Here is a 25,362-nt window from a genome sequence, read left to right as displayed (position 1 = left end):
TAAGCTCTTTAAGGGTTAAGACATGTCAGTTGAACACACAATAGGATGATTTATAACTCAAGGTTAGTAAAGGTAGTCTTGAAAGACTGATAGCTTTCACCTTGTTAGACTATGGATACCAGTTCATGAAAATATTGAATGCAATAGATAGCAAGTCACAAACCCGAGCACACAATATCTCATTGTTATTTACATAGGATATTGGAGTTCAGTTGATTCTTTGTAGTGGGATGTTGAATTAACTTCAAAATTGGATTCTAAGAGAACCAATACTCCTATGGGTCTTAGTGGCCCCCACTTTGATCTCATACATCTTGTTGGCACGAGTTATAAAGGTCAGATTAGCTCTAGGTTCACTTTTATGCATAAAGGTGTTTTGGTAATTATGTAAGGTTGCACAGGAATAAGTGAATAAGGTCTCTAGATTTAACTAATTGATTAATTAGTAGGCCCTATTGGTTTAATTAATCAATTAAGACTCAATGTGGGCTAGATTAAGTGACCCAAGCCCATGTGGGCTCAAGTCACTTAAGCCTAGTTAGGAACCCTATAAATACCCCCTAGGGGTTAAGGTCTCCATAACTTTTTGTCTTCCACCATCCAAAATGAAAGAGTGTCATAGCCTCCACTTTCCTTTCCTCCTCACCAAAAGTGTGCCAAGAATAAGGTTGAGTCATCAAACATAAGATTGTAGGTTTACGAGACTTCCAACAACTTCAACGCCATCTTCAACACTTGGAATTTAAGGTTTAGGAACATCTAAACCTAAAGGTTAATACTTTAAACCTAAATATCAATTTTTTGAAAAATTAATATTGCTTATGTTGCTTAGATCTAAGATGCCAACACCAAATGCTTAACTCATGATTTCTTATAGTTTTATTTGATTTTAAATGTTTTTAAATTGTTTTCTTTCGCTAAAATCTTATTCCTAACCTTTGTGTCTCCTTCCCTGACCTTCTAGCTTTGTAAAATCCTATCTCAAATACCAAATGTTGTCATTTTCCTTCTACATGCACTCTTCATTGTTCCAAAATGAATGGAACACTCTCCAGCTTTTTGTGAGCTCCTCTTTATGTTCATCAAATAGTAGAAGAATGTGAATCAATTTATGAATATTAATTTAGGCATTGGTGAGGCCCTACATCTTTGTCTTTCTGAAGGCTTTCACTTATTGCCAATTTTGAGTATTGTACTTGTCAATGCTTTGCTTTGCGACTTGACTTATGCATGAGATTCTATATTCACTATTTTTGCTTCTGAGCTAACTTTGTTTCCTATGAAAGTGAATTATTTTCTATTAAGGTACATTTCCATTTTCTTCTCACTTATTTATTTTCATCAGTATATGTGTTATGTTTTGAATAATTTCTAGATATGTTTTCATCATTGTTGTTGTATATTCTTATAAATCACTTTGGTATGTATTGATTTACTAAACAATTGTCATACCTACATCAACTTGATTAGTAGAAACTTATCTTAGGGCTTAGAAATGTGCTACCTATAATACCTTTCCAATGAGTAACCTAACCCCCAAACCTAGACTGGGTTTTCCATAGGCATGTTTTTCCATTAAAGGGAGTCACTCTTAGGATTTTATTTCTTATTTTATTTTCCCTATAAAAATAAATAAAAATAAGTGGCAACTCTAAAGTTTTCTAAAATCAGTTTTTCACAAATAAAAGCAAGTCTCACCATTCGACTAGGAATGCATCAATGAAAAATGCAGGTCCACAATAATATTGTCACCAAAAGTATATTTAAATTAAGGATAATCTAAATGAAGCCTTAAGAAAGAATTTATATTGTATCTATCTTGTATTTATATTATATTTTATTATAGTTATTAAGCACTTTAAATGTAAGAAATTACTTTGAGTTTGACATGTGGGGAAACATTATAACTAAGTCAAATATTAATAAAAAGAAAAAAGGAAAAAAATTCTTTTAGCATATCAAAACCAAGTAAAGAAAATTTTTAAAAACTTGATATATTAAATCACTTTCTTTAATATATTAAGTGATTTTGCTAAAACTTTAAGTTGTTTCCTTTCAAAAGTTTAATTATGCTAGAAAGAATGTAGAAAATTACTTTTCTAATAAATTATTTTATAGAAAGATTTTGCTATAGTTTTATTTCTTTTCTTTTAAAAGTATTTTTTTTAATAGCGAAATTGTTTAATTTTTTTCATTTTTTTTTCATTTCCCTCGCATCTCCTACCTCACAATTGGAGCACCATATAGGTTTTCTTTGAAACATTACTTTGAAAGAATAATAAGGTATTTCAATTAATTTACTTTAATTTTTCTTATGAAGAAAAAAAATTTCTTTTAATATTTTTATTTTTTTTAAATAACACTATTTGTTTTTTTAAATTTGATTGTTCTGAGTTTTTTGTTTTTAACTTTTTTAAATAGATGAATTAATATAAAGTAATCTTAATAACATTTTTTCTTAAATTTTGATATTATTGTACATTAAAATTAATCTTTCACTTCAAACATATTAATTTTATATAATCATGAATAAATATTATAAGTGGTATTTTTTGGTAATACTAATTTAATTATTTTTATTTTTTTTCTTGTAGGTTAGAGATTTGTGATACTATGCAAGTGACAAGTTCCCCAATCATGACTTTGTATTTTATGTTATTTTTCATTTATAATCCCCATCAAACATCCAATATAGTGATGTTTATATATACTATTTAAGTAGATTACATGAGTTGACTGTGAAAATGTATATTTTTTAATTGTTGTTGGTGGCAAAAATTTGATATTCTCGTTCATCTATGACAAGATTCTTAAAGACCTATTTAAGAAGAAATATTATTTTATATTTTCTTAATAATAATAATTACAAGTAGAATGAATTAAGGTTGTGGGAGGGTACAAATATTTTAGTAATAATATATATTATTTTTTTTTAGATTTTTTATAGTAATCAACTCTAACATTTGGTGTTTTTTTTTTTTTTTTTTGGAACAATATACTTAGATGAATTATATGAGTTGAATATGAAAACTTCTACATCAATTCGTTGTTAGTAGTGAAAATTTTATATTACCATTTACAAATAAGCAAATTCTTGAAAAGCATAAGGCTAAAATGCAAAAGAAAATTCAACAAAATTAAAATTATTTATTTTATAATGTTAGGGTCAATGTTGAATTGTCACTAATATGCTCTTTCATAAGTATATGTAGTCAATAAAAGTGATGCACAAAAGTTTAATAATGACACATAGTTTTGGCTAGATTTAACTAGTAACATAGTATAAATGAAACTAAATATGAATTATTGATGATAACATATTTTAATAACAAAAGGACATATTTAATAATGATATATAATTGTGGCTAAAAATACATCACAACAATGAAAAATTGCAGCAAAAAGTATAAATATATGAAAATTTGCAGTAAAAAGTATATATATATATATATATATATATATATATATATATATATATATATATATATATATATATCGTGATAAATAATTGTCACCAAAACATTTCTTTTAGTCATAACATAAACTGTCAATATCACTTTAGTGACAATATATTATTGTGGCTAAAAACTCACATAAACAAAGGTAAATAATTGTCATTAAATTTTATCATTTAGTGGCAACTTCATACTTTTGGTGTAATAACTATGTATTTTAGGCCACGTGGAAATTGGGAGTTTGAAAATTTCCTAGTGAAGCGATGGTTGAAAAGTAAAAAAAAAAGGCAAAAATTAAGAATATGTGTAGAATTTGAATTGATAAAATTTAAAGAACTCTAATGGTCAAATAAGTGCATTAAATTTGTGTCATATTAGCTTTAATATAGAAAAATTCTTAAGAAGATAGAGAGTCTTACCCATTATTTGAATTACTAATTTTGGTTTTAAAAGAATTAATTGTAATGGTAAAAATATGAGTAGAATTTTGAATTCATAGAAATTAATTTTTATTAAAAAAAATGCTAAGGAAAAAAAATCACAATAGTTAGAAATACAAATATGTTTTTGATAAAAACAAAAATCAAATTTTGAAAAATGGAAATATTTTTTAGGCTTTGCAAAAAAAAATGAATTAAATAAATGAATAAAGAAAATGAAATAAAATAAAAGGAAAATAAAATAATTGAAGAAAGAAAAAAAATTAAAAATGGTTGGAACCTAAAAAGAAATAAAAATAAAATAAAGTAATAAAAACAAAAAACAAAACAAAAAAACAAAAGGGAGCTTCAAGTACCGTGAAAGCCACTAGAGGGTAGGGTTTAAAAAAAAAAGTAAAAAATGAGGAGAAACAAGAGTTACAGAAAATGGGCATTCTTTGAAAGTGCAAGACATCACCAGTCTTTAGGAGCTGATTTTGTAAGCCAAACATGCTTCATTTTACATGAGATGTTGGGAGAATATTCTATCCGTCCTTATGAACATCCTATGAAGTTCGATTTCAATTTTAGCAATTGGATTTCTCGATTTGTGGTAGGATGGTTTGACCTTAAAATTTTTATTTAATATTTTTTTGTGAAGAAAAAAAGATTATGGATCATGTTGTTGGGAGATAAATATATTTATCTTTGTGTTTTATTCATATCATTTGGATATATATGATTATTATTAGGGTTATTTTTAATGATTTATGGATTATTTATGAATTGTTGGTGATAAATTAGGGAAAAATTATTGTTGTATATTATTGGAATGATTGGGTTATGTTTGGAAAATGAAAGTATATCTTGGAAATTAATGACTGCTAATATATGGGTTAATTGTACTACATTTGAATCATGGTTGCATGAGAAAAAAAAAATAAAGATAAAAGGTTGTATGAAATAGGAAAAAAAAATGAAAAGTAAAGGCCTGAGAGAGGCAAATTAAGAAGAGATCAAATTCCCTATTGTGAAAGACACAAAAAAATTACCTTAGAAAGACTCCGAATGGGGAGTGTATTTGGATGTGGATGTGCATCCTTCCGTGAAAGCCCAAGAACAATAGTGCATTGTATGGTTGTATGTCATATTTCCATTTGCATTTTTATTTGATTATTAAGATGTGTGTAAGTTGTAAAGTTAGATAAAATAAAATGTTTGGTTTAAGGTTGAAAGTTTATTTAATATTTGAATGTTATTTTAATGTATATGTGTTTATTTTAATGTTCTTGAATCTTAGTGTTTACCTATATAACCTATTAAGGCACCCTACTAAGCAACATGAAAATGCTCACTTCTTTTTTAAAACTTTTTAGATATAGATGTCATGCTTAAGGACCCATAGGTGGACCAGGGAGAGTTTCAAAATGCCCCAGAAAGCTCAAGAGCTACCAAGAAATTCTAGTATTTGATTTGTTTAATATTTTTTTAACTTATAGTAGTTGGTTAGTTAATTTTAATTTATGTAATTTGATTTTACTTTGGATGGTTGTGAACTAATTGTAGGAACTTTTGTTCTAGACTTTGGGTAGAGACTTTGTTGATTTTTTTTCTCAAATTGGACTTTAATGACATTTGTAAGTCAGTGAAATGAATTCTTAGTTTAGAGAAATTTATTTAAATTTAAACTATGATTTATTTCAAAAATAAAATAAAAAATTAGTGTTCAAGTTTACTACCAGCTTGGATTAGAAGTAACATGTTATCAGAGCCAAGGTTGTGACAATACCTTAGGGATGGTGTTTTGTGTGTTGTTTTGTTTATGCTTTTATTGATGTATTTAATTATCTGATTAGTTGTGTATATGTTTGTTTATTTATCTAATTGTTCATAACTTGTGTTTTAATAACTTGGTTGTAATAGTGTTTGTTGGAAGTATTAAGATGCGATATCATAATTATTGTGATGGAATGTATGTCTTATGGTTATATGAAAATTTTCATAGATATTAAAATTGTTAGATTATTTTATGTGAATCTATTTTACTCACCTTGAAGTGTGATTGAATTAGGTTTTGTTTAGAATCTAAAATGTGGGAAGGTAAAAAAGAGAGAGAATTGAAAGGGATAAGGAAATTCACTTAGTTAGAGGAGACTTAAGGGAAGTAAGAAGGGAACTATAAGAAACTACACAACTACTAAGAAGTTAGGGTTCAAGGAGATCAAGGGGTACCAAGATCTGGAGGATTCTAATTATTCTCATAAGAGCTCACCTAATTAGAGCAGTTATGAGTCAAATGGAGGCTATGAAGAGATTTATGGTGATGCAACCCCCATCATTGTTGGGAACCAAATACGGAGGTGACAAAAAATTGGTTGAGGCACACAAAAAGAATATCGAAGGGATTGGATATTCCAAAAGAGAGAAAGGTCAACTTAGCAACATATATGTTAGTAAATAAAGCAATTTTTTGGTAGAAGACAATGAAAAGAGTTTATAACATAAATGTGATGACTTGGGAACAATTTGAGAGGATCTTTTTAGATAAATATTTTAGGGAAGTACCTAAGCATACCAAAAAGATGAAGTTTGAGCATCTCATCCAAAGGACTATGACAATGTTAGAGTATGAGTCTCATTTTTTTATTGTTCGAATTTTCTTTGGGCATGATCGATGAGGAAAAAGAGAAGGCAATAAGGTTCCAACAAGGATTAAGGTTTGCTATTAGAAGTAAGGTAGTTCCATTAGCTATAAAGGACAACTATGAACTAGTTAAAAAAGCCTTGCCAGTCGAACAAGATATAGATGATACAATAAAATTAAGGAGCAAATGGGAGATAGGAAGAGAAAGCAAAATGGAGGAGAAAGTTCCTAAATGAGGTCCTAGAATTAGCAGCAGAGGCAAGGAGGCCACTAGTATGATGGGTTTTCATCATTTCATGTTGGAAGTGAATAAAGTGTTCAGAGGAAAACTAGTAGAGCATGTTATGGTTGTAGAGTAGAAGACCATTTATGGAAAGATTGCCCATGGAGGGGTGCATCTCAAACCTAGTTTCAATCATAAGAAGGCCCTTAACAACGACTAGTTTTACCATTTTATGCCTCCCCATGTTTAGTTGCCTTACTATCACGTACCCTAATCACCCCCAACAATGCAAGGAACTAGGATAACTATGATGGGAAAATCCCGGATCTTTCCATTTCCCAAGGACGAATCAGGTTAAGAACATGCATAATCATCCTAAGCTTTTCTAAATCCTATGCATAGCGGAAAAATAGCATTTTTAAACTTTGAAAGGATTCATAAAGTGCTAATGAAAGTCATACCTCATATTTAGATCTTCTCAAATCAAATCTACATGGTAAAAATGAAGAACAAAATCGTAGAAGTCTCGTAAATCCAAAGTCTTATGCCCGATGACTCGAAACTTGATCTTGACACACTTCTGGTGGGGATGGAAAGGACAATGGAGGCTATGACTCTATCTCTTTAGAAATGGAAGATGGCTCTCTTGAAAAAGTTATGAAAACCCTAATCCCAATGGGGTATTTGTAGGATTCCCTATTAGGCTTAAGTGACTTGAACTCACTAAGGGTTTGGGTCACTTAATCTAATTCAAATTGGGTCTTAATTTATTAGTTAACCAAATAAGGCATGATAATTAATCAATTAGCCTAATCCAGAGACCTTGTTCACTTATCCCTGTGCAACCTTGCGTTATTACCAAAAGCCCTTATGTACAAAAGTGAACCTAGAGTCAATCCAACTCTCATAACTCGTGTCAACAAGGTATATGAGCTCAAATCGGAGACCAATGGGACCCATAGGAATATTGCTCCCTCATAATCCAATTTTGAAATTGATTCAACATCTCACTACAAAGAATCAACTAAACTCCAATATCCTATGTAAATAACAACGAGACACCAAGTGTTTGGGTCCGTGATCTGCTATCCATTGCATTTAGTCTCCCTATGAACTGGTATCCATAGTCTAATAAGGCGAAAGCTATCAATATTTTAAGACTACTTTTACTATCTTTGAGTTACAGATCCTCCTATCATGTGTTAAATTGACAAGTCTTAGCTCTCAAAGAGCCTATGTTATGGTCATAGTTTCCATGATCACACCTTTTTAGAATCACCCAATGAGATACATTGTCTCAATCCCAAGAGATATCATGATGCCTCTATTAAGAATACCTATTATTACCAGATTCCATTAATAGTGACCCAATCTATAAATAATATATGATCAGCTTATGATCTCACTCATAAGTCAAATTTATTGCTAACTTTAACACAAGTTCAATATTCTCTCTAGGTTGAGAGACAACACAATAAATCAATTTTGAAGTCATGACTACTTGGTATCCTTAAATCATGACTCGCTGTAAGTCGTATCCAATGTGTAACCATACACACTAGTGCACTCACCATAGGAAACTCATCCTAATAACTAAGAATAGACATCCCTTCAATTAGGAGATGGTGCACTACAGCCTCTAATGGGTTGACTAGATACATGAATCAACTGTGAACAAGTCATCTATTTGCAAGACACCTGTGATTTGGATTTTCCATGCAGCTCCTAATACACCCAAATCATGTACAATGCAAAAGATGCAAGCTAAAATGCTTACAAGGTATAATGCATGGAAATAAGATAGATAAAAATAAAAGTGTACTAGAACTTTATTAAATAAATAATAATATCCAAGAGTTTATTATATCATGTCATACTTTTAAGGGCTCTATCCTAACAAACTACTACTAGTAGCCAAATTAGATCATCTCTGGGGTCAAGTGTTAGAGGCAAAGTAAGACAGGCAACAACTAGAGTTTTTGTACTAACCCCAGTAGAACAAGAGGATAATCTCATTTTGGTGAAAGGTATCATTTTGATTTGTAGTACTTGGGTGTGTGTTTTGTTTGAAACTAGTGCAACACATTCTTTTATCTTTACATCTTATGCTTATGTATTGGGGTTGAAAATATAGAGTAGAAAACTTGTTGTATATTAAGTCCCTTATAGGTATGAATTCTAGAGTTGATAGAACATGCAAAGGGTGTGTTATTACCTTGGTGAATAAAGCACTTTAGGTCGATTTAAGGGCTTTGAATATGATTGGATATGATATTATTTTAGGTATGTATTGGTTGACAAGATATAAAGCATTTATTGATTGTCATCGCCATAGAATAATATTTTATTTGTCAGATGGATTTGAGATTTGTTTTGTTATGTTATCTTAGGTATGGATTGATTAACAAGATGTAGAACACTTATTAATTGTCATTATCATAGCATAATATTTTGTTTTTCAGATGGATTTGAGATTTGTTTTGCTAGGGGAAAGTGTGTTAGTTCGCTATTTATATTGTCTGATCGATGCTATCAGTATGTGTTGAGGAAGGGATCAATAAATTTTATATCTTGTCCATATAGTAAGGAAAAGGCTCTTAAGGACATTATAAAGATTCTAGTGGTGAGGAAATTTCAAGATGTATTTCCAGACAAAATATTGAGTTTACCACTGTAAAAAGAGTCGATTTTTTTATTAAGATATATTCAGGAACAAATCCTATTTCAATGGCACCCTATAAGATAGCCTCTTTTAAGTTGAAGGAATTTAAAACTCAATTGGAGAAATTTTTTAATAAAGGTTTCACTCGGTCAAGTACATCACCATGGGGAGCCCTAGTGTTGTTTATCCAAAAGAAAGATGACACCTTGAGGTTATATATTGACTATAGGAAGTTGAATAGAGTTACTGTGAAGAATAAGTGTTTTCTTCCAAAAATAGATGATTTGTTTGATTAGTTGAAGAGATCAAAGTACTTTAGTAAGATTGATTTGAGAACTGGGTATATCATCAATTGGGGGTTAGAGAGGAAAATGTCTCTAAAAAAAAATTAGAACAAGATATGAGCATTATGAATTCCTAGTCATGTCTTTCGGATTAACGAATGTGCTCGTTTCTTTTATGGATAATTAATAGAGTATTTTCTACTTACTTGGATCAATTTGTGATTGTCTTTGTGGATGACATCTTAATTTACTCGAGGAGTTTGGAGGAGCATAAGCAACATTTGGTGACCACTCTTAAAACCTTGAGAGGACACTAGTTGTATAGGAAGTTAGAAAAAAGCAAGTTTTGTCTTACTGAAGTGAATTTTCTAGGTTATGTAGTTTTTGAAGTGGGGATAGTGGTAGACTATTCCAAGCTGGAGGTTGTGCGGGATTGGAATAGGCCTACTAATCTATTTTAAGTTAGGAGTTTCTTAGGTCTGGTTGGATATTACAAGAGGTTTGTGGAGAACTTCCCTAGGATTGCAACACCAATGAATCAATTTTCTAGAAAAAGGATAAAATTCAAATGGAATAAGGAATGTGAAAATGATTTTCAAAATTTGAAGCAAAAATTGACCACTACTCCAATGTTAACTACCCCCATTAGTGGAGAGTTATTTATGATTTATTGTGATGCTTCTACGCTAGCTTAGGTTGTATGCTAATGCAACAAGGCAAATTAATAACTTATACCTCAAGGCAATTAAATTCCCATGAAAGAAACTATCGAGCACATGATTTAGAGCTTGCAGTAATGGTTTTTGCACTTAAGACTTGGAGACACTACTTGTATGGAGAGAAATTTAAGGTGTACCCTAATCAAAAGAGTTTGAGATAAATTTTCACTTAAAATGATTTGAATTCCAAGCAGTAGAGATGGGTGAAGGCATTGGAAGATTATGATTTTGAAGACATTGGAAGACTATGATTTTGAAGACATTGGAAGACTATGATTTTGCTCTTCATTACCATCTTGGAAAGACAAATGTCATAACAGATGCCTTGAGTAGAAAGAACTATGGACATTTATCTAACTTATGGTTAAAGGAGTTTGAGATGTTTGTAGTAATTAAGGATTTTGAGTTGTGTCTTGGTTGGGAAGGACAAGGTCCATGCTTGTCTAGTATGTTAGCTAGACCAAAGATTATCCAAAGAGTAGTGGAAGGTCACGTACATAATGAGATTTTAGAGAAGGTTAAAGCCCAGTTGGTAGAAGGTCAAATAGACAAAATTGGTTTGTGCATGCAAATGGGAGTGTAAGATTTAAAGGAAGATTGTGTGTTCCAAGGGATTTAGAAGTGAGAAATGAACTTCTAGTATATGCTCATAGAACAAAGTATACAATTTACCATAAGAGTACCAAAATGTACGGAGACCTAAAGAGACAAGTTTTGTGGAATGGAATGAAGAGAGACATTACTAAATATGTAGGCATTTGTCAAATTTGTCAACAAGTGAAAGTTGAGGGTCAGAAACCTATAGGGTTGTTGTAACCATTACCTATACCTAAGTGGAAGTGAGATCACATCACTATAGACTTTGTGATAGGATTGCCAAGAACTGAAAGTAAGAAAAATGGAGTGTGGGTTGTTGTAGACCACCTTACTAAGTCAAATCATTTTCTAGCCTTGAAGACTACTAACTCCATGAACTCTTTAGCTAAGTTGTATATATAAGAAATTGTGAGACTTCATCCTAAGTTTACTTCTTAACTTTGGCAAAGTTTACAAAGGGCCATGGGCACCTAGTTGAATTTTAGCATTGCATTTCATCCCCAAACAAATGTCCAATTAAAGAAAGTGATCCAAATTCCAAAAGACATGTTGAGGGCCTATGTCTTGGACTTTGGAAGGAATTGAGCAAACTATTTACCTTTGGCAGAGCTTGCATATAACAATAGCTACAAATCGAGCATCAGTATGGCGCCTTATAATATTCACTAAAATATTTGAAATGCCTTCAATAATAACAAGAGTTTTGTGACACTTGTCATCCCAATCAATATTTTAAAAATTGAATTAGATTGGTCAATTGAACTATCATAAGAAGTCAACATTTTCGATTCCATCAAATTTTGCCCCATTAAAGCTTAATCTAACTCTAAATTGATCAACTTGATGCTTAGACTGAAAAATAGATTAAAATAGTATTATTTAGAATTGGTCCACTTAATTATTTATTTATTTCTACCTTCAATTTCTTTTTCTTTTTTTTGTGTGAAAAATGGCTAATTAATTTAAGAAAATCACCCAAGAAGGGGATAAATTGGGTGATAAAAACTTTGCAAAAATATTATATTAAAGCAAAAGGACAAACAATAGTGAGAAGAAATGTGCGGACCCTTTTTATAGTGGTTTGACAATTCATCCCTCTACATCCACTGTCCTTAAGTTTCTAATTGAGTGAAAGTTCCACTATCACTAAGACTTTGATAGCCAAAATCTTCAACTTTCTTACACTTGGATTACTAGGTTCCAATAGACCTTCGCAATCTCTTCAAATGTACAAACAACTTGAAGTCTTTTCCCTCATAATGAGCAAATAAGAAATGAATTGAATGCTTCCAATCCTAAAACAAACGCAACTATCATTGACTTTCTTCCATGGTTGTTTGAGTTTTCTTTAAAGATTTTCATTTAACCCTGAAAATTTCACTTGAATTAAAATGTGGTAAATTTAACTTTTTTTTGTAATTATCAAACTTGATTAGGAGAACCTTATGTTAACAATTTTGGTCATAAATAATATCATTTTGTATCTATTTCATATATGAAAATTGGAAGTTTCAATAAAATTTTGGGGAAAAAATTAACAAATAAAGGAGATGTTACCAAAATTATGAAAAAAACTTATCTTTTATAGATATATTTAGTTATTTTTATTGATATTTTGAAAGTTAGAAAATAATTAGACAAGTGTTTTCACCTATAAAAATGATATTCAATTATTATGTAATCAATTTTGTTATTTTTTTATGTCTTGCATTATATTTTTAATTGAAAGTTATATATAAATTCAATATTAATGATGTAAAATGCTAACATCATGGTTTAGATAAGATTGAACCAATTATACATGATTCAGTATCTCGTAAACACCTAGTGGGAGGTGTGTGTGAATGGATTATGTGTTGGTTTCTTTTTGAAATTTCAATAAAGATTATACACAAATGCCCACAAATAATAATACAAATACAATAATTGTAAGTTATTAATAAATAAATAAATAAGGATAGAGAGATGCAAAAATGATGTATAGTCAAACCTTTGTCCGCTTTTCTTTCACTTCAATCTCAAGTTTGAGGTTTTACCGTCTTTCAAGAATTTCAATCAAAACCTTAAACTCGTTCATTTTGATTCTCAATTCCAAAAGATCTTCAATAATACACTCACGGAATGTTTCATTCTTGAATAATCCCTTAAGTAAAGTCACATGGTGGAGACAACCTGTCAAGTAATACCTCGCATTTGATACAAACTCTTTTAAGATTGCAATAACTGGATTTTTCAAAATAAGTTCTAGTTTATAAGATAAAGCTCAAGATTACAAGATAAACAAGGATTGATATGGTGTACTAGAAAAATATGCAAGTTTAAGATTAGTTTGCATTCAAAACAGTTTTATAAAGGCTTAATAAATGAATGAATAAAGATTTAGAATAACTTCCCTCTATAATAAATGAAGTATTGGAGCCATTGGAGATTTAAAAGGTGCAATAGGTAACCATTAGAGCCAAAAACTTTGATTAGTTGAAGCTAACCCTAAATCATTGCTGCTAGTCACTTAAGAAAAAATCCTCCTAGTAAGTTAGTGGAGCTATTGGTCAATCGGTCAATCCATTCAATCAACCACTGATCAAACATAAAAAGTGTTGCATAAATAACCTTTAATAACTTATACTAAGTCAAATTGAAAACTTAAGATTGAAAAAATATTTTTAATGATAAAATACATTATGGAACATGAGTTTCTTCCTAAAATAATCAATTTTCTTTTTCATAAAAATCATCAATAATTATTTTATTTGTTTTTATGAGAAGTAACCTTATATTTTATTTCGAATAAAGGGAAAATAATTTAAATTAAATTATTTTTTATTTAATTTTTCATATATAAACACAATGGGGAAATATTAAATCCACTCCAAAACAAAACCTATTTAAGAAAATTAAGAAAGGAAAAAAAATCCAAAATGGACTTTGGGAGAGGACCAAAGCTCAATATCATATAAATTTAAATATGATACAATATTATCAATATCATAAAATCGAGTCAACATAACAAGATATAAGTATTTTGATTTTTTTTTTCTTCGGAGTTTATCATGAATTAAGGAGTTGTTTGGGTATTTTAAATTCCATGGGATTTGGGTAAAACATCATAACCTAATAAAATATCTATGGTCCTAAATTATGGAAATATTCATTGTTTTCATCTACTTCCATTTTTCCTAAATAGAAATTAGTGTACATTTATTAAAAATCCGGAGCTCTTTGCTGCTCAGCTGTGTCGAAGACACTATACATGAAGAGAATCACACTGCAAAGTCATTATCTTTGATTTCTCCTCGACAACGCAACTCGTTCGATGCTTTCAAGCCCTTCTTTATTCAGTCACTCAATCCTTTTCCACAAAATCCTTCAAACCCATTGATCCGGAGCCTCAATCAAGCCCTATAATCTCCCCATTGCGCCAAACCCTCTCCTGCTACGCTAATGATTGGAAACGCGCACTCGAGTTCTTCAATTGGGTTCAAACCCAAAGCGGCTTCAATCACCCCACTGATACCTCATACAACCGCATGATTGACATTCTGAGCAAGTTTTTCGAATTCTATCTCGTATGGGTTTTGATCCAACGCATGAAAGCAAGACCCAGTTGCGTACCCCAACCATGCCACTTTTTGCATCGTGTTCAAGCACTATGCATCGGCGCATTTAGTTGAAGAAGCGATGAATGCTTATGATAGAACTGAGGAGTTTAATTTCAAGGATGAAACTCGGTATTCGAATTTGATTGACGCGCTTTGTGAGTATAAGCATGTGATAGAAGCTGAAGAATTGTTCATAAGAGAGAGCAAAGACTTGGTTTTTAACGATGATGTGAAAATTTATGACATGATTCTTCGTGGGTGGTTCAAAATGGGGTAGTGGAAGAAGTGTCGGGAGTTTTGGGAAGAGATGGATTGGAGAAGCGGGTGTAAAAGTCTATGTTCTTATTCGATATATATGGATATACAATGCAAGGGTGGGAGGCCATGGAGGGCTGTGAAGTTGTATAAGGAGATGAAGACGTAGGGAATTAGGTTGGATGTTGTGGCATATAACGCGGTCATTCGTGCCATTGGTCTTTCAGAGGGTGTCGATTTTTCAATTCGGGTGTATCGCGAGATGAAAGAGTTGGGTTGTGAGCCCAATGTTGTGACATACGATACAATTATCAAGCTTTTGTGCGAACATGGGAGAATTAGAGAAGCCTATGGGGTGCTCGATCAAATGCGTGAGAAGGATTGTGCCCCGAATGTGATGACTTATCATTGCTTCTTCGGGTGTCTTGAGAAGCCTAAACAGATTTTTCGGATGTTTGATAGGATGATCAATAGTGTGGGGGGCCTAGGTAGGATGGACACTTACGTGATGCTTATGAAGAAGTTTGGGAGGTGGGGCATTCTTCTACTTCGACCTGTTTTTATAGTTTAGAAGATGGAAGAACAAGGGTGCAGAAAGATATGCTGGATGTGGCTCGGAATATGAGGAGGAGATGTTAGCAAAAGGGCAAGGGTAGATCTGGGGACTAAGCCGCATACTGAATGATCTCTTGATGAGTGTTTGTAGTTCATAGGCCTACGGGAAGAGATTGATACTTGCATAATTAATGCTTATGTTGGAATTTAGGAGATTTAACCCCCTTGCCAGATTTATTGCTGGGTAAAAAAGTAGAAGTTTGTGGATAGCAAAATGAAGATGTACTCTGAAGGACTTTGGCCAAGCCAAGGGAAAGGGGTGGTTACTGGTTAGATCATCCAATGATTTTTTACAATGAATGGCGAGATTTTGCTGAACTGGCATCTATTCCCCACTTATAAGAATTGGAATTTTTCCAGCCTGTTTTCCTTGTCTGCAAGGAGGAATAAAGACTTCTGCATGATTGCTCCCGTAGTGCTTACAAATGGCTCAGAAAAGGTTAGGTTTCAGCAAAGATATTTCTATTTCTCTCTGTTCATTATTTGTTGATGGCTATTTTCAGGACTTGAGTTTCTGGTAACACATCAGGCATGCAATTCTGGTAACCTTGACGAGAATAAGGCAACAAATTCATAGATTTGTAGAATAATGAGAATGCTCAAGCTCTTGTACCAGAAACAGCTTGTGTTTGTTATTAATGTTCGCTTACATCTCATTTTGGGAAATTGATTCCTTTCTATTTGTTTCATTTCAGAACTTGAGTCCTGACTCCTGGTATTGGTATTGTTCATCAACTGGGAGAAGTTCACAACAGTAGCCTGCTGTGCAGCAAAAGTTATTTGACCACGAACTGTTTGCTGATATCCTTGTAAGTTGTGATCTTTGTAAGTAGTGGTCTATCTATTTCGTGAATGATTATGAACGTGGGAATTAGGTCTGACATACTCTAATTTCTTCGTTTATTCTATGTCTCACATTTTTCTATTGAAATCAGTTGCCCTTTGAAAATCTCTGCAATTTTTTAGGGTTATGACTGGGTGGGGAATTCGATCAAACAGGTGGTGGGCATGGTTCATGCCACGCGCAGAAGTTTGATGATCTTGATTAGTAAATGATGTCATCCTGGAAGGGGGAGTTTTACACTGAAGGCTTGAACTCACTTGAGCTGGAAAGGAGGTGCGATTGCAGAGATTATGAGTGCAAAAATAATGAAAATATTTTTTTTCCAAAATATTAGTATTTGAAATTTTTATTAAAAAATTCATGAAAAATATTACTAAAAGATAAAAAAATCCATATTAAGACTTATTTATTATTACATAATACTGGTAATTACCTTTGCCTTTAAGTTTCAGAATCTCAAATTGTTACACAGACAAACTTTTATAATATTAAGAAAAGAAAATAAAAAGACAAAATACGAAAATAATAATAATAATAATAAAGTTAATGTTAATAAATTATTTTTATATTTTAAAATTTATTTTACTTATTTTGAAGTCTTTCATATAAATGTAAAGATTAATTAATTTAAAAATAAGGAAAAGTCAGGCTTACTCACTCATTAATTTGAAAAAATATAAAAAAAAAGTCTTAACTTTTATAAATTAATTTTATATTCATCCTTGTAAAAATATTTTAAAATATGTGCACTTTTTCACAAACCAAATAATCATTTCATAAAATGACTTTTTACTTGTCAAGTCAATAATATCAATTAACAATTTCTTTTTTTTTCATAAAAATTGAATTTGAAATCAATAAAATTAAAAAATTAAAAAATTAAAAATACAATTAAAAATAAAAAATCTTTTTAAAGACAATTGTGTTTTGGGTCTAACTAGACTCAAAAGTTAAGCTTTAGTCCATATAACTTACATAATTGATGGAAATGATATAAAATATTAAAAAACCAATATACCCTTCAAATTTCCATATATTACCTTTAATTGATTTTAAGGATATAAAATAGTGATGGACCAAAATACTCATTGACCTTTCACATAAATTTTTTTGGTCTTTATTGCACCAATATTCATGCAACCATAATAATTCTATTTTAACCATTTGGATTCTTTATTGTTTTTTAAAACTTTTTTTTATATAAATAATTGAAAATCAACATTATTTTCTATTTTAAATTATAAATAAAGAAAAATTACGTTCAAAAACTATTTTAAAAAATACTTTCTAAAAAAAATGGTAATATGATTTATATTTTTTATATTTTCTTTTTGAAAAAAAAAACATTTAATTAAAAAATGAAAACTATTTTTAAAAATAAAAATTGAAAACCTTGTTTAGTACTATTTTTTATATGAAAATAATAAAAATAATTAAATTTCATTCATTGATTATCCATTTTTATTTTTTTCCATTAGTTATTTTAATAATAAAATAAAATAAAAATATAGTATGTTTACAATTAAACAAAGGAATTAGTCAATTATGTATTTTTTGTTTGACTATCTTTTACATGAAAAATAATTAAATAACTAAATTATATATATTTATTACTCTTTTTAATTTTTATTTTTTATTTATTTTTTGTCTAATAGAAAATTTTAATATATCCATAATCAACAAAGTAAAAGATCAATTGTGCACATTTTTTATCTATTAAAATAAATTACTTTATAATTTAAATAAATAAAATGAAATAAGTAAATAAATTTGGGGTTATTTCTATTTTTAACATATCTTATATTAATATTTTTTATTAAATAAATTTTTTATTATTTTTTTCTTTAATTTCAAAAATAAAATGAAATAAATAAATAATTTGGTATTTTCTAACTGATCTTATATTTATATTTCTTATGGTTAAATAAATTTTTTATTCTTTTTTCTTTATTTCCAAAAATAAAAGGAAATAAATAAATAAATTTGGCTTAAATAATAGTTTTTAATAAGTTTCTTTGTCTTATTTTTATTACATTTTGCATTGAAAATAAAATAAAATAAAATAACATTTTATTTGTTTTAATTATTTTAAATGTCAAACTATTGGGAACATAGTTTATACACTTATGTGGACATAATTTATGCATATATATGAAATTTATACCATTATATAAGACTATTACACTAATTGTACAAGGGGTGTATAAGACTATACATTTTAAACAAGTTTTTTTTCCTTGTCATCTAAGGATTATATGTTCTCCTACTACAAATTCTTGCATTTCATGTACTTTATTTAACTCACATATGACAATTCAAATAATTACCCTAATAATGATGTTTGGGGAAAAAAATTGTTTTTACATTTTATATCATTTTCTAAATCAAACCATTGAAAATATGGTTCACACATCATATGTGGGCATATAATGTATGTATATGGATGACATTTGTACCATTGTACAAGGGTGTTATACTAATATACAAGGTAAATGTTCAATTGGACAAGGCAAATGTTCTAACTGTACAAGACAAATGTTCTAACTATACAAATGGTATACAAGGCTATCATTTGTGAAAGATTTCAATAAATTTTGGACAACTCTTTTTTTTTTTTGTCTTGTCGTCTAAAGATTACACACTCTCAAGGTACACACTCTATCACACACTCATCTTATGTATTTTATTTAACTCGCACATGACAATTCAAATACTTATCCCACTAATGATGTTTGAGAGCAAATTTTGTTTTTCCATCTTCCACTATTTTTTGAACCAAACCAATGAAAACATGGTTAACCTACCTATAGTTACACATTGAGTAAGGGATTTATGGAATTTAGGTCACTCTATAAGGTATTTATACTAAGTGTACATAAAAAATATACTAACTATACAAAGGTGTACACAGGGATTGAAAAATCGGGATATATTGCCGATATTTTGGAGAAATATCGGATATCAGGTGGCACCGAAACGATAATCGTCACCGATTATCGATCGACGAAAAAATCGGCAAAATCGTCGATATATCGGCGAAATATCGGTGAAGCACCGATAAATTGGGCAAAAAATTGCGAGTGGAGGCACACGCAGAGAAGCCGGAGGAGGAGCCCAAAAAATCGGCGATTTTACCGATATATCGTTGATTTTTTCAAAAAATCGACGATTTTTTGCCAAGAAAATCGCGATTAATCGCCGATTTTTTTGCAGCTTCAAGGATTTTGATCTGACAGCCAAATTTGAATTTTTGAGGATCTGATGGCCCAGATTTCACCCGTGTATTTGTAAAGGCCTCCAATGGTCAAATTTGTGATCCAATGATGGAAAATCAATCTTCACTTTATCCAAGGGCTATGGAGTGTTTCCAACGGTTATATGAAGATCTAATGGTGAAATTTGAACCAAATTTTGATCCAACGATTAAAATTAATTTATAACGGCTATTTGACCATCCAACGGCTAGTTTGACCAAAAAAATTCCTATAAATACCCACATTCCATTCCATTTCATACATCAAAATTCTTATATGATCTAGCAAAATTTTTTTATTTTGAAAATTTGGTGGTGAAGGAGATTAACTCCAAGTCAAGGCTAATTAAGGTATGTCTTACCTTTCATAAAATTTATTTTATTATGCATAATTCAATTTTATTTGTTATATATAGTTTAATTGATATTATCTAATTCATATGGAAATGTAATTGTAATGTTTATCTATTTCATATATGCATAATTCAATTTTTATTTTTATTAGTAATGATTCTTATCAATTTCATGAATATGCAAATTTAATTTAATTTAATTTAATTTATTTTTATCAAAATTTTATTGTAATGTTTATCTATTTCATATATGCATAATTCAATTTTAATTTTAATTTTAATTAGTAATGATTCTTATCAATTTCATGAATATGCAAATTTAATTTAATTTAATTTAATTCTTATCAATTTCATGAATATGCAAATTTAATTTAATTTAATTCTTATCAATTTCATGAATATGCAAATTTAATTTAATTTAATTCTTATCAATTTCATGAATATGCAAATTTAATTTAATTTAATTTAATTCTTATCAATTTCATGAATATGCAAATTTAATTTAATTTAAATTTAATTCATATTGAAATTTTATTGTAATGTTTATCTATTTCATATATGCATAATTCAATTTTAATTTCAATTTTTATTAGTTCTTATCAATTTCATGAATATTAAATTTCTTACATGTTTTATCTTTAATAATTTTAAATTTGATATTAGTTTCATAATTCAATTTTAGAAAATGGCTAGTGAAAGTGGTATCATGGGTCGAGATCCTTGTTGGAAATATTGTACAGCTATGGAAGGAAACAAAAATGGAACAATATGCAATTACTGTGGGTTGGCAATAAAGAGTGGTGGGATGACTCGTTTTAAATTTCACTTATCACATACAGACCCTAATTCAAATACAAAAAAGTGTCCTGACGGCCTCCAGAAGTGAAACAAGAAATAAGACGACTTCTAGAGCAAAAAAAATAAGGCAAAAGTGAAGAAAGCTGCAGATATAGAAGAGATTCGATCATAACTGCGAGACACAATGGGAAGAAGACATAGACATGTAACTGATGAGGACGATGAGGAGAACCTTGGTGGTGATGATGTGTATATGTATCCGGTTGACATGCACCCTGATGAGCGACATGCTTATAGAGAGGCGGTTCGAGCATCAAAAGCTGCTGAATGGAATCGACAACAAGAAGAACATTTTATAAAAGGCAAAATAAAAACAGGTATAATATTAATTTGAATTATTACTGTTTCTTATCAACTTTATCAATAATATTAAATTAGCATATATGTTTAATTTTAATAATTATAATAGGCGAGTCTTCACATCCAACCAATCCAACAACAAGGCAAATGCAAAAATCTCAAAGTGTCCGATATTCAGATCCATCACTGCTTGATGCACCCTCATTGTAAAAATCTTCAGCAGCAAGACAGAAAACTATGAAAAATCTTTTCAAAGGTGGTGCCATCAAGGAAACCATGGGACGTTTGATCAGTAAGTTCTTCATATATGAGATTGTTCCGCCCAGTAAAGCAGACTCTCACCACTTCAAGAACATGATTGTTGGTGCACAACAAGCAGTTAATTACTATAATTTTAAAAGTAGTATTCATTTTAACAATATCATTACTATTTATATAGTATGATTGCCACAAATGTTCTTATATGCTTTAATTATATATGCATGGTAGGTATGGGTATAGAACCACCGTCTCCTTATGAAATCAAACACAATATTTGGATATGGAGTACAAAGACATGGAAGCTTATGTCAATATTCAAAGCGAAAAGTGGAAGACTTATGGATGCATGATTATGTCTGACGAATGGACTGGGCCCACGAAATTAAGCATAATTAATTTCATGGTATATTCAAAAGGTAGCACAATCTTCCTCAAATCTGTTGATGCATCAAATAATATAAAGGATAACAAATACATATATGGTTTGTTGAAGGATGTGATCAAGGAAGTTGGCAAACAAAATGTGGTCCAAATAGTTACAGATAATGGGTCGGCATTCGTGAAGGCAGGAAAGTTGTTAATGAAGAAATACAATCTTTATTGGACTTCATGTGCAGCACATTGCATCGACTTAATGTTCGAAGACATCGATAAAAGGACGAGTGTTGCAGATGTGATTACAAAGGCTCGAAAGATAACCAACTTCATTTATAACCATGGTTGGTTGCTTGCACAGATGCGGAAGGTGTGTGGTGGAGACATAGTTCGTCCTGGAGCAACAAGATTTGCAACCAATTATATAGCCCTCGACAGTCTTTTGAAAAAGAAAGCAAACTTGAAGAAAGTGTTTATCAGTGATGAATGGGCACAACACAACTTAAGTCGCACATTAATCGGCAAAGAAGTTGAATCACTTATGTTTGACCATGCGTACTGGGAAAGAGTGGGAAAGCTAGTGTCAATATATGAGGCGCTATACACGGTTCTTTGCATTGTCAATTCAGAAGTTGTTCCTATAATGCCATTTGTGTACAAATTGATTCGAGTTATGAAAGAGAACCTCATTCGACTTAATGCTAAAGAATGGGTGTTAGAAATAATTGTAGATCGTTGGGATAGAACTCTTAAACATCCTCTTCATGCAACAAGTAAGTATTATTTATCTTTGAAATTTATTGGTATTTAATATGTTTCTTTCATAACATTCTAATTTTACATTTCTACTTTACTATTGTAGCATTCTTTCTTAATCTAGGATTTCAATATAAATGTGGAGTTGGTACTGATCCTGATCTACTTCAAGTTGTTCATGAAGTCTTTGCGAAATTAGATCCTACATTAGAAGGTCTTAGTCAATTTGGAAATGAGGTAAATTATTAGAGTTATAATATAAATTAAATAATTGAATTTCATTTACTCAACTTTTTCACTTTCAATTATTTAATATGTAGATTATACTATTCCGAGATGCAAAAAGAGGATTCGGTGATCGAGCAGCGATTGCTTCGAGGTCAGAAATGGTTCCCGGTGAGTATTATTTATGAATTAATAATTCATTTCATTAGCATATTATTGTAAATTTCCAATATAAGTATTGATATCATTTATTTGGTTGTAGCTGAATGGTGGTTCATGTATGGAAATCACACTCCTACATTAAGAAGGTTGGCCATCAAGGTTTTATCACAAACTGCATCATCTTCAGCTTGTGAGAGAAATTGGAGCATGTTTGCCTTAATTCATACAAAACAAAGAAATCGGCTTGCTTACCCGATGCTCCAACAATTAGTTTTCTGTTATTATAACATGAAACCAAAGATACGTGACATGGAAGCAGAACATGACAAAGTTGCAAAGAAAGATTACCTCAATTTACTTGACATTGCAACTGAGGTTGGTGAAGAAGAAGATAACCAATTGTTTCAATGGGTTAGACCTCTTCATTTAGATGATAAAGATGGAAATCCCAACCCACGAATTGCCGCACATGTCCGAGAAGCAGGTGTTGATGTTGATCGAGTGTTATTCGAAGAAGTTCATACTGATAGTTTCAGCCAAGACACGAGAGATTCATTTCGACAAGGAATTTCTCAGCCGGCAGTCACTTCTCGACCTTCTTTTGACTCCACGAGTGTTGAACATAGTAGTAGACCTAGTGCTACTGGTACTTCCGCTTCCGGTTATGATGGTTCAAGAGGAGAGGGGACCAATGATGGTAGCGACCCTGGAAATGATGAAGGGGATGTTAGACAACAATAACAAAGTGGACAACCATTGGCATTTACTTGTGAAGATGATTTCACACATTGTACTCAAGATGAAGACCACGGCTCTAGAAGAGCCAGTCCAGGTGTTGGAGCCATTGGAAAGCCATATAGAGGAAGACAACGAAGGATGATGCCATACAACGAGGACTCATTGTCGGCCAATTTTGAGTCGATGAGTGTAGAGACTCAATTCAGTGATTCATCAAATGAAGCCAACATTTATGCCCCTTATGCAATGATTTATGGTCAGCCTCCTCAAAATCTTTCAAGTTCCACTGATGAAGAGTATGAAAGGTATAACTATCCTTCTTCCACACAAATGCCATACTACCTTCCACATCAACTGCAACAACAAGGATTTCAAACGAGCACATAGGAAAACCTTGAATTTCCTATCCATGGACAAGTTGTTGGTAGGGCTCAAGAAATTTATGCATGGCATGTTCGTACATACAATCAATACTATCGAAACTCCATGTCCTGGTATGAATATTGTCTTCAACAAGATGGGCCCTTCATCTAACAATAACAATATGATGGAACCACACTGATCTTCATTTTGGTATTAAGGACCATTGCAATGTCATATGTATTATGTTTATGTGTAAATTGTTTTCATTTAATAAAATCAAATATTTCTTAACTCAATTCCAACTTTCTAAGTGTACAATTCCAAATTTCATATTTTCTATTCTTAAAATCCAAGTATCGTAAACTATTTACCAATATTTTTTTCTTTGACCATATTTATGTCAATTACACTTATAAAATAACTTTAACATGTATATTCTTGCTTATTTTATCATTCTTTGGATTTTTCTAAGCATTCCCATCAATTTTGGATAATTTTTGTCACACCGATATTTGATGAAAAATATCCACCGATATTTCTCCGATATTTTCTATATATCCGTAAAATCCAAGTATTGATATATCCGTATTTACCGATATTTCAATCCTTGGGTGTACAAGACTATCATTTGTGAAGGATTTTAAGTTATTCTGGAAAACTTGTTTGTTTATTTCCCTTAACTAAGGATAGATGATATTCCTTACACACATTGGTTAAGCATACATTCATCTCATGCACTTTATCTAACTTGTATATGGTCATTTGAATAGGTACCTCACTTATAATGATAATAGAACAAAATTATACAACAATTTTTCTTCTTTTTTAAAACCAAACCAATGCAAACATGGTTAATCGACCTATTGTCAGATATTCATGAGACGATATATGGAATTTGAGTTATTGTATAAAGGTATTACACTAGCTATACAAGACAAATTTATTAATTGTACAAGGGTGTACAAAACTACTTTTTGTTAAGGATTTCAAGTGATTTTGAAAAACTTTCCCATTTTTTTCCACTCAAAGATTTTTCCCCACTCAAATTCTCTCACTCAAGAATTGTTTTGAATTTTATTTTTAAATTTCATCATCAAAATTTTGTAATTGCATTTGTAGTTTTAGCAATGTTATTTCTTTTCACTATTTTTTTTTTTGTGAAATTTATTCAAATAAATCTATATTTAAAATTATAATCATATTTATCAAATTTTTTACTAAGATTATCTTTAATTCTTTTAATATATTTATACTCATTTATTTAGAAAATGAAAAACTAATTTTTTTGCAAACATGTTCTATTACCTTTCAAGAAAAAAATTAAATACGTTTGAAAGTCAATAAAAAAAATTAAATACCATTTTCAATAATTTTTAGATAAAATTTTATATAACATATTTTA

The 25,362-nt window shown here is 30.4% G+C and overlaps 1 protein-coding gene, 1 long non-coding RNA gene and 1 pseudogene across 2 annotated transcripts; all 3 read left to right on the top strand.

The window, feature by feature from the left end:
* LOC100267117 (pentatricopeptide repeat-containing protein At1g80550, mitochondrial-like) overlaps positions 1-16,421 on the top strand; it is an 86,241-nt pseudogene extending 69,820 nt beyond the window's left edge.
* Positions 16,422-20,904: 4,483 nt separating this feature from the next.
* Positions 20,905-22,527, top strand: LOC132254761 (uncharacterized). The gene is made up of 2 exons (XM_059741208.1): positions 20,905-21,097; positions 21,758-22,527. Exons 1-2 carry the CDS (start codon positions 20,905-20,907, stop codon positions 22,525-22,527), a joined length of 963 nt encoding a protein of 320 aa, XP_059597191.1.
* Positions 22,528-22,621: 94 nt separating this feature from the next.
* On the top strand, positions 22,622-23,143 carry LOC104882641 (uncharacterized). Its single transcript, XR_788354.3, has 3 exons — positions 22,622-22,709; positions 22,793-22,868; positions 22,960-23,143. It is a non-coding gene; the product is annotated as an uncharacterized LOC104882641 (long non-coding RNA).
* The last annotated feature ends 2,219 nt before the right edge of the window (positions 23,144-25,362 follow it).

Source organism: Vitis vinifera, chromosome 2 (assembly GCF_030704535.1).
Source record: "Vitis vinifera cultivar Pinot Noir 40024 chromosome 2, ASM3070453v1".
Taxonomy (NCBI): Eukaryota; Viridiplantae; Streptophyta; class Magnoliopsida; order Vitales; family Vitaceae; genus Vitis; species Vitis vinifera.
This window is presented reverse-complemented; position numbering and strand designations above follow the sequence as displayed.

What these genes read in the sequence shown, in the direction of transcription:
- LOC132254761 (XM_059741208.1), top strand. Translation starts at nt 20,905, where the DNA reads ATGGGAAGAAGACATAGACATGTAACTGATGAGGACGATGAGGAGAAC. An exon ending in AAAAGGCAAAATAAAAACAG is followed by an intron (nt 21,098 to 21,757) that starts GTATAATATTAA and finishes TATATTCAAAAG; the next exon opens with GTAGCACAATCTTCCTCAAA.